Below are 16,870 nucleotides of genomic sequence, written 5' to 3' on the forward strand. Positions count from 1 at the left end.
AGAGAGAGAAATAAAAAGGAACAAACCGTGTTATGTGTTCATCAACGTTTCGTCTTAATCTCATTCATCCAGAGGAAGTCTCGAAATAAAAACGAAACGTTGATGAACACATAATACGGTTTGTTCCTTTTTATTTCTCTATTTTGTCGGAATACTATTTCCATTATTTTCATCATATATATATATATTTCATAATGTTTTTAGGGATACAAAATTTAAATATTGCAATTAGGAGGGGAACACATTTATGATTCATGATTTAAAGTAAATTTGTATATATATAAATATTGATATATATATATATATTTCTTTTATCTTCTCTCCAAAAAGGTGGGGAAAAGGGGAACAGGAGAAGAAAGAAAGAGAAATGGGGAGCCAGCTGACCGGTTTCTACCCTTGCTTCTCAAAGCTGTATCGAGGGAATTTTTAAAACAAAGAATGAAAAAGCAATTAAAATTACGTTTTATTTAATTTACGAGGAGAAGAAAAGAAAAAAAAAAGTGGGAAAACGATTAAAATAAAACAGCGTTATGGTCGAATACCCTAGAGATTAATCATGTTCAAACCCAGGAGGCATTCCCTTTGCTTGTGCTGTATAATTGATGGCTGGAACCATCCGATACATAACTGAAAAGAAAAACTTCTTTAAAAAAAAAGATAATAAAAGATTTGAAAGGTGGGCATCGAATAATCGATTGCCCACCAGTCGAAACGAAAAAGTGATTACGTCGTAAACAGAGAAATCGGACAACGATTTTTTTGTTTACAAAACGGGGAAACGTGACATTCCTTGTAAGTTTGGAATGTATATGAAGTTAGCATGAGAAATGGATTCACATGTATAAATAAAGTCAATAGTCGGTCAGCTGAAGAGAAATGGGTCGCGATGTCTCTAGGTCAAGATGCGGCGAAAGATTGTCAAAACGTGACCAGCAGACGCGTGCTCCCTTATCGATAGCAGTGTGATCGACAGGTAGCGTGGCATGGAAAAAACCAAGCAAAATACACATGCTAATATAAGAGGTGATTTTTGGAGTCCAACAGAGCAGAAGAGAGGAGAAACAGAAGAAGACGAGGTAGAGAAGGAGGGAGGTAGAGAAGAGAGAGACGCTGATAAGAGACGTGCGTTGTTGAGAGCATAACGTTTCACTCCCCCTCTCCATCACTGAAACGACAGTAAGCCCCACTGTTAAATTTTGAACTATTAAAAATCTTGATGTACAAGAACGAGAAAAATAATTTCAAAACAAAATATATTTTTATATAAAAAGCCAGCGTGTCTTACGTCTTAATTTGGTATGTTGGGTTATGTCTGATCTTTGTGTGCATGTTAATTCTCTTTCAGTCGGAATCATTATTATGACAAGCGAATGACAGCTGAAGAACCCCGAGAGAGAAAAATGCACAGTCAAGGGGGAAATAACTCTACTGTCTTGGCCGTTACCATAACAACCAGAAAACTAAACAAAATAGACGATCAATAAGAGACGGCTACTTGGTTTTGTTGCAGCGGGGAACTTGCTAACTACGACCGTTCCCAACCTAGGAGTCCTGGCGCTATATAACACTTGCAAAGGGAAGGTTTTCTAAGTCGAATGTGAATAGTCTCCAAGATCTTAAGGTGATATAATGAATGAGCACGACTCAGAATAGAAAAAGAGTCCCCCGTTTTCCCCTCTTTGGAGAGAAGATTAAAGGAATATATATATATATATATATATATATATATATACAAATTTACTTTTGATCATGAATCATAAAAGTCTTCCCTTCCTAATTGCAATAAATATATATATATATATATATATATATATATATATATATATATATATATATAAACATAAAATAACACAACTGCCAATCTCATGCTGTTTTCTGTGGTTTTCTATTCGTCTTCATGTCTTCCGGTTCTCATTCTGGCTGTTGGCTATTGCTGAGGGTGCGAACACTGGTTTACAAATATAAGAATAGAACAACATAAACTCACAAGAGAAAAAAACAGAAACGTTGTCTGTTGATAACTTTTTGTTTGTCAGTTGATCAGTTCATCTCCTCATTTGCTAAAACTCTTGCTCAACTTTGACTCCAATCTCTCCGATATCTCTAGAGGGACCTCTGAGCTGTCAACCATCATCAACTGTTTCAAACCGAAAATTGTCCATAAACTCTCTGGATTTGTTGACTCAAAATCGGAAATTCTATATCTGGTCTTTTGTCTAAGAGTGACTGATAAGCAGAAAGTGACTCACTCTCTCGGTCACTCCCAGCCAACCATCTATCCTATTTCTTTTGTATGTCTTATTGAATCATTTCTAACCATTGTTCTGGGTCATTTACTTCCAAGAACTTTTTCCTTAGTTTTATGCACTTTGTAACCCTCTCCAGTGTGGACGTCCATAGTATCACAGTTGGTTCATTTTTTTTTTTTTTTTTAGATTTATCAAATTTGAGTCAAGTTGTCTTCATAACTTTTCTGTCAACCAGGCCTGGGTCTCCCGGCTGGTAAGACAAGGTACCGAATTTTTCTAATACACATACAGCTTACCTGCAGCTAGCTGATAGGTTCAGGATATCACTACCTCGCTCATGGATGTAGCTTTCAGTGTTCAGCCTTCAGTGAGGAAGCGGGAAAGAATAATGTTACCTTAACTGTTGACAACGCTGTAGATCATGGCTGTTGCTGGAAATTTTCTTTGCATGACCTGAGCCACATCTTTGGATGAGACAGTCAGCCATCTGTTAGTCTTAGCAGGAGTTTTTCTGGTGCTTGTGCATTATAAGTGGATATCTAAAACTCTTTTTCTTTCTTTTACTCACGTTCACTCCCAAACAAAGCATATCGTCACTTAGATGTAAAGGGCTACTAATTGGGACCATACCTAAGAAAGATTAACAAGATGTTTGTTTATATTACATTTCAACTGCTGCATATCAGTACAATCAGGGAAGCAGGTAGCAGGAAAGGAATTCCAAAGTCTAGCTGTTCGAGAGAAGAAGCTATTAGAGTAGAAAGCTTTCTGGCATTTAGGGACCTCAACAGTGAAGAGGTGTGATTTTGTTGCTAGGTGGGTTTGTTGGGGATATGTACGTTGAAGGGACACAAGTGCAATGAGTTCAGCAGAGCACATTCAATTAAAATACTTGTAAAACAGGCGCAGGAATGCAATATTGCAGCAGTAGGACAAATGTTGAAGCCTAGTTAACAAAGTGGGACCTATTAGATTGGAGACTTTTGCACCCTATCCAAGAAGGAAAGACGAGTGGTAGATGCACCAGCTCAGATGTGGCAATGATACTCCATACCTGGGCGAATTGCATTTCAAGTAAAAGCAGCGTTACATAATTACATGTCATGTCGAAATTAGTAAAAATTCCAAAAATTATGAAAAATGATTGAATAGAAAAATAATTACAAGAAAAAAATAAAATTTATTCAACAATGAAGTTTTAGCCGTTTAGTATATTGCATATGACAAACTGACTTATCTCCCTTGTGTTCTTAACTTGTTTTTATTTCAAATTGGAAAATGGTTGATTGACAATAACAATTCTTTTTTATTAAAAATAGTTCTAGCAGATCTTTTATTTTTCATAATTTAAAATTTAAAAAAAAATTTCGATGTGACACATAAATACGTAATAGTGTTTTTACGTCAAATGCATTATTTTGATCTTTTTTTTCTTTTAGATATCCACTTGTAATGAAGAAACATCATTTTTCTTTATGGAGAAAAAATGCAAAATATCAAGCTCCAGTGGAGCATGTTTCAGTTGTTTTTCTTCCATCATCTTTGATAGAAATTCTCCTTTCTTCATCTTATATGGAACTAGCGGGAGTTCCCAGCCTTGCCTGGGTGTTTGTGGGTGTGTGAAAAAAAAAAAGTGTTAGTAGGTAGGCAGCTTGAACCCGTCATGCGAAGGCGGAAAAGAAAGTGAAAGAAAACCTGACATGTTACCGCTACACTATGATGTAATAGGAAGTGAAAAGCGTTCAAATTTAGCGATTTCAACCTTAACATCATAGTGGATAAGAATCACCCACTTAACTCTGACTGTAGGCTAGTTAAGTTTTCAGCTTCCTCACGATGTTAATCACGCAGTTAACTCTAGCTGTAGGCCAGTTGCTGTATTTGTTTCCTCACGATGTTGGGGAAAACCAGCTCCCCCCCCCCCCAAAAGGGGGAGCTCTGGCAGTGTCCAAATGAATAGCACATGTATGATATGAAGGATTTCCCCCACATTGATCATAGCTGATTGCCTTTCTGGACATCCTGGTCAGGTAGGCCAGGTGATTGACTTTACTTTGATTAGTTTTGCTTTATTTATATGAAAAAGACAAACAAACACTGGAAAGGACGGGATGGCGGGAATTTTTTAAAAGTCATCAAAATAAAGATAGAGATGACGTCCGTTTGCAAATCGGAGATATTACAATCTAGGGAGTATAAGGAAAGTTCTCCAAAATAGTAAAGTTGTTGAGAAGCCCGGCGAAAAAAAGCCGTTCTTGAACATACAAAAACACTCGTGGCCGTTTTGCCTTTTATATATATAGACTAGTGGGGGTGCCTGGTGTTGCCTGGGTGTTTGGAGGTGTGTGTGTTGGGGGAGGGTAAATCAAAACAAAAGGAAAACTAAAGAATAAGTGAAGTAATAACCCTGTTATATTATAAAATTAAAAAAACGATGTTAAACTTCTTAAAAAAATCGAAAAAATAAAAAAGAAACAGTGAACATGATGGAAAAAAAAACATGTAAGCAAAAATGTTAAAATTTAAGAAAATTGGAAAAACAAAAACAAAAAAAGTAGCAAACATGATAGATACAAAAAAAAGAACAAAAAATGGCATAAATTCAATATTAAAACTTTAGACATCGTGAGTATAGTTATGTTGAAAGAATGGATGAGAATTCTTGGGTTAGTAGATAAAGAACAGTCAAGGTAGTGGGGTCAGTTGGCAGAGGAACGCCAAGGAAAAGATGAGAGAATGTGATAAGGATCAAGTTTAGAGAAAGAGGGATAAATAAAGACTTGGGTAGAGATAGGTTAGTTTGGAAATCAATTTCTTAAAGCTGTCCAATACATGTCAGCATGTCAAACAGATGTTAAACTGACTATGATGATGATTTAATTTTGTTGATTCATAAAAAAAATCCTTTCACTTACATTTTGTCAACAAATTTATTATTGTAGACGGCGGTATGAAAGGGAGCGTATTGGTGAACTTGGAGCTCCTGAAGTTTGGAGTCAATCACCTCCCAAGCAGTTAAATAGGTATGTTTATTTTCTTTCTTTTTTTACCTTTTTTGAGATGTATCTAAGACTGCATTCTGTGTGGGCATTACTAATATATATATATATATATATATATAAACAATTTAATGCAATAAGCATGTATAAGACAATTAAAACAGCACCATATAAGAGAAAAAATAAACAGAAGGGAGAGGGTCAAAGTTCCCCAAAGAGATTTAATGCTTTTATCGATTCCTTCTGCCAGCACAAAAAAGGTTTTCGAATTGCAATAGAGACAAATTCCAAAATTTTAAAATGACTTTTGAAATCTGCTCTATGTAGTACCTCAATTTTTACTTATTGGCACAACAAGGATTCTCAATCAAATGCTGGTCAATAGCAAAGTCCAAAGCTGCAGAGGAAGGGAGACTCACAGATCCTACCTTTCCGTGTCTAATTTTGGATGGAATGTGCTGGCTTATATGAATCTGTAAATCCAAAGAAATCCTCCCCACATAACCAGCATCACACTGGCATTTAAATTGTTAAATAATATTACTGTTGTGGATGCAAGACAAACTATCCTTGCAAAAAGAAGAAAAGGCAAGTCTCATAATATACACCAAGCAGATTCAAAAAAAATTATTTAAAAATTTTGGAATCTGCCTCTATCGTGATTCAAAAACCTTCTTTGTGTTTGGCAGAAGGAATCAATGAAAGCGTTAAATCTTTTTTTGAAACTTTAACCCCGTCCCCCTTTTTTTTTTTTTTCCCACCATGTGATGCCATTTTAATCATCATATATATCCATATCTCTCTCTCTCTCTCTCTCTCTCTCTATCTATCTATCTATATATATATATATATATATATATATATATATATATATATATATATATATATATATATAATTATTTTTTATTCAGAAAGTTTATAGTTAAGTTTACTAAATGAGTAATTCTGTAAATTCAAAAGAAATATAAATATTAATACTAATATTTATAGGATACTCTTAACCAGATGAAAAAGCTCGATAAACCCAAAATGGAATAGAGCTTGATATAAGAATATCAATTAAAACTTTGTAAATTAAGATGTACAAGAATTTATTATTCGACAAGGAACACACAATGCTCATTTAGAAAATTCCTTATTCCGTCGAGTTTCAAAGAATGCTTTTTTTTTTTTTTCAGAGAAAAGATATTATCAAAATATTATTTATTGATAAACTATGATTTCGGTGTTTACACACATTTCATTAAAAATGTATTGATGCCACTGCCTTTTGTACAATAAGAAAATCATTTCTGTTTTCACTTATAAATTATGTTAGCTAATATATTTGAACTATTTCTTTATTTTGTTTTTCCATCAGAATACATGTTTTTGTTTATGAAGGCCCAAAAGTCCATTTCTTGAAAACTAACAATTCTAATCCAGTCTTGTTAATGGTAATAAATTTGTTAAAACTCTTCCGCTAATCACATTATGTTAAGAATGATAGAAGGTTGTTCTTCTGCAAGAATTCTATGAAAACCAAAACGTATTGTGAACTGTAATTATTACTAAAATATTTTCAGCTCTGATGAAGACGATGATGATTCAAATAAAAAAAGTCATGGCGTTGGGAGTAGCAGCAGCTCATCTAAAGGTGAGTTTGGTTGTGATATTCAATTTTCTGATTTCTTTTTGGTTAAGAAGTTTAGAATAATAAAAAAGAATTATAATGATGAAAAAATACTGAATTTCAAGTAAAACAAATGATACCGACATAATTCTCATGCCGCAAATAGTAACGTATTCAAAAATTATGGAAAACGATAAGGTAGAAAAATAATTGTTAATGAAAAACAGTTTTCGATAAAATTCACGTGAGGAATAAAATGCGTCCAACATTTTGAATTATGCTCATTACGTGACGTAAGCAACAGAACTTAATTATCTCCCCTGTAAACTTTGTACTTTTTTAGTAAGCGTAACAATGATTTCAAAAATTTATTTTTTCATTAATAATTGTTTTCCTACCTTATTGTTTTTCGTAATTTTTGGATGTGTTACTATTTGAAACCTGATAATAATGTGGGTACCATTTTTTTCCCGTGAAATACAATATTTTTTCGATATGATATAGAAGCACCAAAGAATTGATTATATAAACAGTTTACGGTTTTGTCCAGAATTCCCTTTATCTTAAAAAAAACAAAATTGAAAACTATTATGGCTTCCAAGTAGTCACAAAAAAGGTTACAAACGAAAAGTGTAGGTAATTCACTGGGCATGCGAGGGTCGCTCTGGAATTAGATTCCCGCCTGGGATCGCCATGAGTAAAGTTTATATGGACGATGGATTAGTCCATTTGAAGGGTGGTTCCCTCACACAAAAACAAATTTGTATGATGTATGTACCTGTAATGAAATGAGAATTATCATATTCTAAAAATCATATAAACTGATGAAGTAGTTTATTTTTAAATTAAATCAAATTTTATGAGTCATAAAAGAACGACTGTCTTGTCTGCCAAATTGAAAATAATCTAAAAAAAAAAAGAACAAAGGGAGTTAATTCAGTAATTCAAACTTGTGAAATTTATGATGTAATGCCTATGAATTTCCATTAACCATTTAAAAATGATTTTCTTTATAAAAACTCTTTATATATATATATATACTGTAAATATGCATGTTTTGCTTTTATTTTTTGATAATTTTAGTCTTCAATATGTTAGAATGTACATATATAAATACTACTAGCAGGCTAACTGGCATTGCCCAGTCATAAAATATATTTAAATATTATATTTTAATTCATGCAAATTTTGTATTTATTATTATAAAGCCATTTCTCTATTGATTATTAATTCGTACAAAATATATAGTCATGGTCATCGTGGCTGGTCTTGAAGTACACTTATATATAATATTTTAATTTATGCAGATTTCATATTTCTTATTATAGAGCCAATACTCTATTGATTATTATATTGTACCCAATTCAAAAGTTAAAAAAAAAATGACTTAGGTGCCATCAGCTAGAATCGAAATCAAAATATGTAGCTTTCCAATGTCATTTGTTACCATCTGAGATAGGTCCATATGCATATCAAGACTAAAAAAAATTAATGTAGTTAAATTTATAAATGTATATTTACGCATGTGTAGAAGGTACATGTTTAGTCGACTTATGCCTGTCAACTTCCAACTTTTCAATTTTAACTCTTTAGCAGTTATTTATACTGACTAAAAAAACAAATCAAATTTGTTCCACAGGTCTGAATCTCCTATATATCAAGTTTCAAGTCTGTAGACCAAAAATTGACAGAGTAGTTTGATAGAAACCGTTCCTTACATAGACAAAGGTCACATATCTTGAGAATGCTCAAGTCGTGATAATATCTACGAGAATCTGTTTCATTTGAAAAATTCAAATCATGGAATATATATATATATATGCTTAACTTATTTTGTTTTCAAGTAAGATCTTTGACTTACTTGTTGTTTCATCAAATACTTCTGCATGCAAAATCCGATCCCGCATTTTGCTAATTCCTACCCTCTGATGAGAAGGAGAGTATTTCTTCGAAACTCCGCGGATTAAGGACTATCCATTTATCTAGTGTTTCCTTTTCAGATTAAATATGTTTTTAACTCATTTCAAAGTGTTTTTTAACATATTTCATTAACTGTTTGCTCATATATATATATGTGTGTGTGTGTGTGTGTGTGTGTGTGTGTGTGTGTATGTATACTTATGTGGAGGCGAACAGGGTTCAACACAGAGTCCATAAAGTGATCATACTAACTGTGATATATGTGGAAAATTATGCCTATCTTTTGCTGGCCTCAAAAGCCATTTGTGTAAATGTGCAAAACCTCTCTTGCACCTCTAATAATGACACTGCAAGCAAGATTCGGTATACATGTTCTGTGGCAAAATCTGTTGCAGTTTGGCTGTCTTGAACAACCACTTGCGAACACATCCGATTAGAGTGGGGAAGGGAGAACGGAAAGCATGAAATAAAGAAGGTGATCACGCTCAAAACCAAGGGAACAGCCACCATATATACTAATACAACATTTTCCAAAGCATATTTCGTTAACACAGACAATACATGTCTACTCATTCTGGTTTAGATCTTTTCCAAACTTTAATTAATTTCCTTGCTGCAGACAAGAACTGGCTGATGAAGTTGACATAGTCATTGTAGGCCAAAGTACTTTTGAATCCACCTAGATTCATCATCAGGAATAATTATCTGAGCTGATTTGAGAATATTTATTAAAATGTTTTGTATTAGTTTGCTTTCATGTTATATATAATTTCTTAGTAATTCAGTTGTTATTAAATACATTAAATTATTCATATCACTATTACAGATATTTAGGGATGTTATTGCTGTTATTAAAATTTATTTATTTTTAAAAATTTTAATTAATAATGCTTCTAATATTTTGAGTTTATGATTATTAGTAGTATGTTTGAGAATAGATATGTTATCTACTAAAATGCAAGAAAAATTGTCTCCTAAAATGTAAGGAAAATTAATAGATGTGTTGTCTACTAAAATGCAAGAAAAATTAATAGATGTGTTGTCTGCTAAAATGTAAAAAAAAAATAATAGATGTGCTGTCTGCTAAAATGTAAGAAAAATTAATAGATGTGCTGTGTAATAAAATGTAAGAACAATTAATAGATGTATTATCTGCTAAAACACAACAAAATTAATCAAAAAGTTTGATCCAAAGATCCAAACCAGAATGTGTAGACATGAATGATTTGCGTTATTCAACAAAATACGTAAATATTTCATGTATTCACATAAAATGCTATAAGGAGTTATAAAATTTTAAGTATTGATTTTCAGTATTATAACAGATACTACACTTTAGATACTTTGTTACATACAGCATATATGCAGTGTATGAATGGTCCTGGATATGACCTTAAACTATATCCGATGGTGAGGCCCCAGCTTGTGGGCTTTGGGGAGTGTGGAACCACCCTTTAATTGCCATTGCTCCCAGGTCCATTCTGACCCGGAGTGGTAGTACCTGTTAGGGTCCCAACTGTGTGTTAAATAGAAACCAACTTGAAATTGTTCTTCAAAATCACTGGATTTGGCATTAAATAACCTGAAAAGGGTTGATATGCCATAAAACAACTAGCCAACAATGTATGAAAGTGTGTGGGTGTGTGCGCGCAGATGCATGGGTTTTGCACATACAATAAACATATGAGCATAAGATAGTTCTTGGTTTTGCACATACAATAAACATATGAGCATAAGATAGTTCTTTCAAGTGGGCTGCTAACTCCAGTCCACAAAGCATGTATAATTAAAAAAAAAAATAGTAAACGTTCAGGGCACAATTATTTAAAGAACAATAAACAGTCATACTTTTTTACAATTTCAAATGTAGCTTTATTTCAAATTCATTGACACTGTCATGATCAGAGTCACAATGCCAAGAGTTCCTTTCGCTTATATTACATCTTAAGTTATTATGCCCGTTTTTCTCCCTGGACATAAACAATTCTGTAGCTCAATCCAAAAACAGTATGGGTTACATGATTGGCATGCCCGTTGTTCACTCCCTGCAACTCTCTAATATGATTCCATTGTTAGCATATTTAAGCTGTTCTGAAACTCCAATTGTATCATCTTGGACGTCTGAAAATGAGGCCAATGTTCTTGTTTTACTATTATTTTATTATTATTGTTTGTTCATTGTTCTGATGAATTCTTGATCTGTAAACTATTTACTATTTGTTTTCAAATATTTGATATTTATGTGTTTCAAACTGTCTACCACAATTTACCAAGCTTTGCTGTGTATTGCATATTTAACCAGTTAACCTACTCACTAGCTATCATATGGCTCCAATCTCTTACAATTGCACTTTGTTTCTAATAAAAAAGCCAAGGAACAACAAATAATAGTTTGTTCCCATCTTCTTATATGTACAAGGTGCCTTCAATAAGTTTCCAGACTATTTTGTACAGGCATTTAAAATTGTCGTAGCCTCTTGAAAATTCAGTATGTTATTGCTATATATCTTATGAGATGACTAACCAATTTTTATGATTTAATTTTCAAATGGACAGCTGCAGCAGGAATTGGATTACATCCTACTACAGCCAAATTTTCACAGCAGGTGAATTTCAAAAATGCAATATAGACGCAAGGACAATTCAGAAGAACGATATGCAATAAAATTCTGTTTTTAATTTGGAAATTATGCCACAGAAACATATGGAATGCTTCAGACTGTTATTGGACCATCTTGCATGAATCAAACATCAATTTTTATGTGGCATAAGAAATTGTAGGAAGGCAGGGAATCTGTGAGGGATGATGAGAGGTGTGGGAGTGAAGAGTGAAGAAGTTAGGACACCAGAGTTGATTGGTCAAATAAAGAATTTCATGGATAAGGACCATTGTGTGTCTATAGAGACAATAAGTGCACAGTTTGGTGTCAGTGTAGGAACTGTACTCATAATTATTCGTGAGGAACTGAAGATGTGGAAGATTTACGCAAAGTTTGTCCCAAGGGTGCTCAGAGTAGATCAGAAAGAAAGATGTTGTCATGATCAAGGTGGGCATCAAGACAGTTTCTCACCCTCCCTATAATCCAGACCTTGATCCTCGTGACTTTAGGTTATTCCCTAAGCTCAAAGAAAACTTTAGAGGCTGTTGTGTTATGAGACAATTGAGGAGTTTAAAGAAGCTGTGACAAGGGTTATTCACATGCTCACACAAGAGGATTTCTATGGGGCCTTCCAGAAGTTGTCGGAACAGAAGAACAAGTGTATTGCAGCCGGAGGAGATTACTTCAAAGGGAACTAGAGTTTCATATGTCTACTATCAATAAAAATGCACATATGAAAAAAAGTCTGGAAACTTATTGAAGACACTGCATGCAACATTTCAGTAGATGTAACATCCAATCTTTTTCAGGTGCAACTTTCTGAATTTGGGAACCTAATAGTTGAACTGGTGAATTGTTATAAGATCTTTATAAAAATATTTGGATTGAAAGTCTCTACAAGTTCCAAATAAGGATACTCAAGTTTAAAAAAATGTAACTGTGGGAATTGAAATTCCCAGGCTAACTCGATTATCGCCCTTTAACTCTGGTAACCAGAAAGTGACACAGCCACGTCACTTCCTGTTTTGTATATTTCTATCTTTGTCTTGCTGAACTCTCAACAAGTCAAGATGTGGCAATAATGCGCTCTGGTTGGCATGACCAACCAACCAGCCTCTTATCATCTACGCAAGTAACGTTACTTAATCCTCTCTTCTCAATGGACTCTTATTCTGACTATCCCTATGTTTATTTTGTCACATGTATATCTATGTAAATAAATCTACATTCTTTCACTATCATATATCAGTATATTTTGTCTCTTCCTTATGCGACCCTTGCTTCTCAATCACTTACCATTCATTAACTACATGGAGGATGAGATCGTCTATAACATAAACCTAAACTGGAATACGCACATCAAATCTGCTGCCGAGGTCGCTGGAAAACTGATGGGATTCTTCTATCGATCCAGTAAATATCTACCTGCTGATGCAATTCTCGACCTATATAAGAGCTAGGTATGTCCAAGGATGGAGTATTGCTGTCACATCTAGGCTAGGAAGACCTTATCCTGCCTTGACAGAGTTCAGAATAGACTTCGTAGTCTAGTGGGGGATGCCTTTTCTCTTCCCTGCAACCTCTTTCTCACAAAAGAGATATTGTGAGTCTGTCTCTGTTTTATTGTTATTTTCATGGTAAGTGCTCGTATGAGCTCCAATCTATGGTCCCTCTTTGCCAAACGTTCATGAGAAACACTTGTTTGGCTGTAAACACTATCAATAATTTCCCCCATTCTTTATCTGTGCCTAAACCTAAACGTAGATTCCATGAACAAAGCTTCTTTCTAAGAACTGCACACCTTTGTAACTCTCTTCTGTTTGCTTGCTTTCCAGCTGACTACAATATGGTCGTCTCCAAGTCCAATGTAAACAAGTTCTTGATGAGCCGTTCCCCTTTAGTAATCCATTTTACCAAATTTACACTTCCAACGACTACTATGATATTGTCCTTTTGACCACTGTACACTCTTTAACCCTTATCCTCAAGTGACCTCTGGGCCTTGATAAGTGGTGATTCCTTTGTAAAAAAAAAAAAATGACCATCCTGTCCTCAACATGTTAAAGATTCGGTTTTACATCAGCTGAAATGTTATGAATATAACAACTACGATTATGGTCCAAATAATATAGAGATTATTACTGTCCAAAAATTTACAAAAAAAAAAAAAAAGGACAGATGGATTGAGTAAGGTCAGGTTAAAAAAGTTTCATCTGCATTTTTTTCCTTTCCTCAGATAAGAAGAAGAAGAAAAAAGAGAAGAAGAAAAAGAAGAAAAGTTCCACAAACAAGGACGGAGCAAAAAAGAAACCCAAAAAGAAGAAAAAGTGAGTCTTTTTTTCCTCATCTCATTTGTTGATGCTTGTTTACATTGGTGATCTTTTAAATCAACGCATTTCAGGTGAAAACATTATCACATACTTACGTGTCATAGCAAACTTGATGTAAATTTTAAAAAATTACGAGAAATGACCCAGTAGGTGTGCTGGATGTATTTTTAATAAAATGTCAGTCACAAGTATATTTTGAAATGAGTTGATTTGAAAATGGCAGACCCTTTAATTTGTCAATTAAAGTCAAGGGTTATCACCTTTTGTCATACTGACTTGGTTCCACAGTAAAACATACAATAAAACTCGATAATTTCTATTTTTACTTGTAATTATTTTTCTACTGAATTATTTTTTTTTGTAATTTTTTCAATTTATACTAATTTCGCCATAACACCTAAATACATAATAATGTTTTCACCTGAAATGTGTTGGTTTAAAAGATCATCAACATAAACAAGTACCAAAATTATTAACTAGTATGATGTCGATTGCATACTATTATATCATGTTATAATCAGTATATTAGAAAGCTATTATTCTTTTATTGTGAATATGGTTTAGTGTTTTACTCTCGCCATCAGTGCGATAAATAGACCAACATAAATAAACATATAAACAATAAAACATATTTTCAATAACAAAAGATCCTGGATATGACCTTAAACTATATCCTATGGTGAGGCCCCAGCTTGTGGGCTTTGGGGAGTGTGGAGCCACTCTTTAATTGCCATTGCTCCTAGGTCCACTCTGACCCGGAGTGGTAGTATCTGTTAGGGTCCCAACTATGGGTTAAACAGAAACCGACTTGAAAAAAAAAAATATATATTCTATTAAAAAAATTTTTCTTCAAAATAACTGGATTTGGCATTAAGTAACCTGAAAAGGAGTTGATATGCCATAAAACAAAAACAACCAACCAAACCAATAACAAAAAGTTCTTTATATATAGGTATTGATTTGTTTCTCATAGTGAGAAATGTGAGACAAGGGATTGACAACTCAGCACCCCTGAGGAAAAGCATTCTGACTTACAAAAAGTGCCTTGACAGCCTTGTCGGCATTCCCCAGTAGAGACACCTCAGGCGATTAGCAATAAACTAACCCCTTCTCAAAGAAAGAAAGCCTGGGAGAGTATCGTCTTTGTCTGTTGCTACCATTCCTTTTGGCCAAGATCAAAGTGTAGTATCTGTTCTTCAGATGCTGCACTTCCATTTCTTGTTCTCTTTCGGTGGAGGAGCAGTCCTTCATGACTGAGGCAATTTTTTATTTTTGTACCTTTTCTCCATATTAAAAAACAACCCTGGTATCTAATTCTGTCCCGTGGGGAGGCATAGTAAATAGGTACCGTTTCTCTTCATCGGGGTTTCATCTAGTAGTTGCCATCCGATAAGCTTCTTTTCATGCAGGAAAGACGCATAGACATTCGCTGCATTTTCTTGAAGGTTTTGTTTTTGGAGAGAATTGACTCACACTGGAGAGAGAGATCAAGTTCTGTTAGTTGATGAATTATTTATCCATTTTAATTGAAATGAGTAACATATAGACAGAGACATCGAGGTAACATTACCCATGTTTCTTGCAGCATTATCAATGGTGTGTCATGTACTTGCTCCCACAGACAGACTTCCATTATTGGTGATGTCTCTGTCGTGCGACTTCCACAGACAGGCTGATTTGACAACCTTTGCTTTCTCTCAGCTGAAAAAATGTGACGACACTCTGAGAGACGCTCAAGGGTACAAAAATAAGAATTGTCCCAGTCGTGAAGGATTTCTCCTCCACCGAAAGAGAACAAGAAATGGAAGTGCGGCATCCGAAGAACAGATGCTGCACTTTGATCCTGACCAAAAGGCCAAGAGTAGCGGTGAGCCCGAACAACGGGCGTGGAAAAAGAAAGGGAAAAAAGGCAGCTGTAAACGACGAAAGGAAGAGAAAGAAAGACAGAGAAAAAAGATAAGATCGTAGCTTATGGCGGGAGAACGTGATGACGATAAATTGGCCATGACAGCCCGTGGGTGGCGAGGATACCAATGAAATTCTGATGTACAAAGCGAACAGTGTCGACGAACAGCTGGGCGATAAGTGACCCTATTGAAAAGACACGTGGCCTTTGTGGAATCGGATTCAGCTGTTTTTATGTTCTCTCAAAAATAATTAAGTAAGACAATTCTGTTTTTACGACCTGTCAAGTTCCATTAGGCCGCATCGGTCGAAATTGAGAACGCCCGAATGCCAACAGAGGAAGAAAGACAGCTCCTTTTTTGGGTATAGGCCGCCTGGCGAAGATTTGACGGACAGCGATCCCTTAATTCTGATTGGCCAACGACCCGAAATGGGAAGAAACCCCATCCACGCCCCCACAATATAAGCAGCGAGCCTTGAGAGATTGACAGTTAGAGAGAGCTTTGCTTCCTTGGGTCCGACGAACGAAGATTCCCCCATCGATTGACCCTGTCACGTAGATAATTGAGTTTTCTGTCGGAGAGAGAAGAGAAAACCTTGCAGTTAACAAGTGGCCAGTCCCTAACTAAACAGCTAACTGCGATTGTACCTGATTGAAATACAAAGAAGTTTAAACAAAAGGAACCCCTCTTGACTTGGTCTTTTCAATTGTTTTGCATGACAAGTCTGTTTCAGGAAACCGGCCGTTGACATTCTCGCCGAGGAAACACCAGAACCGACAACCGGGGTCATTCCACCACTGGACGACGCGAGGGTGACGTAAGTGTCACAACTCATCATCTCGACATATCTCTGTTATGTCTATGTCGTTTGACCTGCTCACCCTTGTCTCAGCTTTTCGTCACTCATCTTTCATTCGACTCTGGGAATGATTCTGATTTGCAGATTGGGGTTGTCATGACATGTACTTAGTGTGACCCTTGTCAAAATCCATACTAGCTGATTAATTGCTATCAACATAGTTTTCTTCAAAGTTTTATTTTAAAGTTAATTGCCTCAGGAGAAAGAGGGACCGAGAGAGAGGAAGAGAGTTTTGTTTTGTTTTGTTTTTGTTTTGCTTTGTACATCTATAAATATTTGATTACAATCAGAATGTGGGAAACGTTACCAAGCCTTAACAAAAAACTATGAAACATAAGAAGTTATAATTAAGGCAACCCAAAAATTGCATCTACTAATCAGGTTGAGAAATTTG

The 16,870-nt window shown here is 34.8% G+C and overlaps 1 protein-coding gene across 1 annotated transcript in view; it reads left to right on the plus strand.

Moving 5' to 3' along the window:
• LOC145246664 (uncharacterized) overlaps nt 1-16,870 on the plus strand; it is a 43,373-nt gene that overhangs the window by 12,605 nt on the left and 13,898 nt on the right. Inside the window, exons 4-6 of the mRNA XM_080108375.1 lie at nt 5,192-5,272; nt 6,814-6,884; nt 13,617-13,707. Of these exons, the coding sequence (XP_079964501.1) occupies nt 5,192-5,272; nt 6,814-6,884; nt 13,617-13,707 (243 nt within the window). The remainder of the gene's footprint in view (nt 1-5,191; nt 5,273-6,813; nt 6,885-13,616; nt 13,708-16,870) is intronic.

Source organism: Euprymna scolopes, chromosome 24 (genome assembly GCF_053919585.1).
Source record: "Euprymna scolopes isolate OS-2025 chromosome 24, ASM5391958v1, whole genome shotgun sequence".
In the NCBI taxonomy this organism is placed as follows: Eukaryota; Metazoa; Mollusca; class Cephalopoda; order Sepiida; family Sepiolidae; genus Euprymna; species Euprymna scolopes.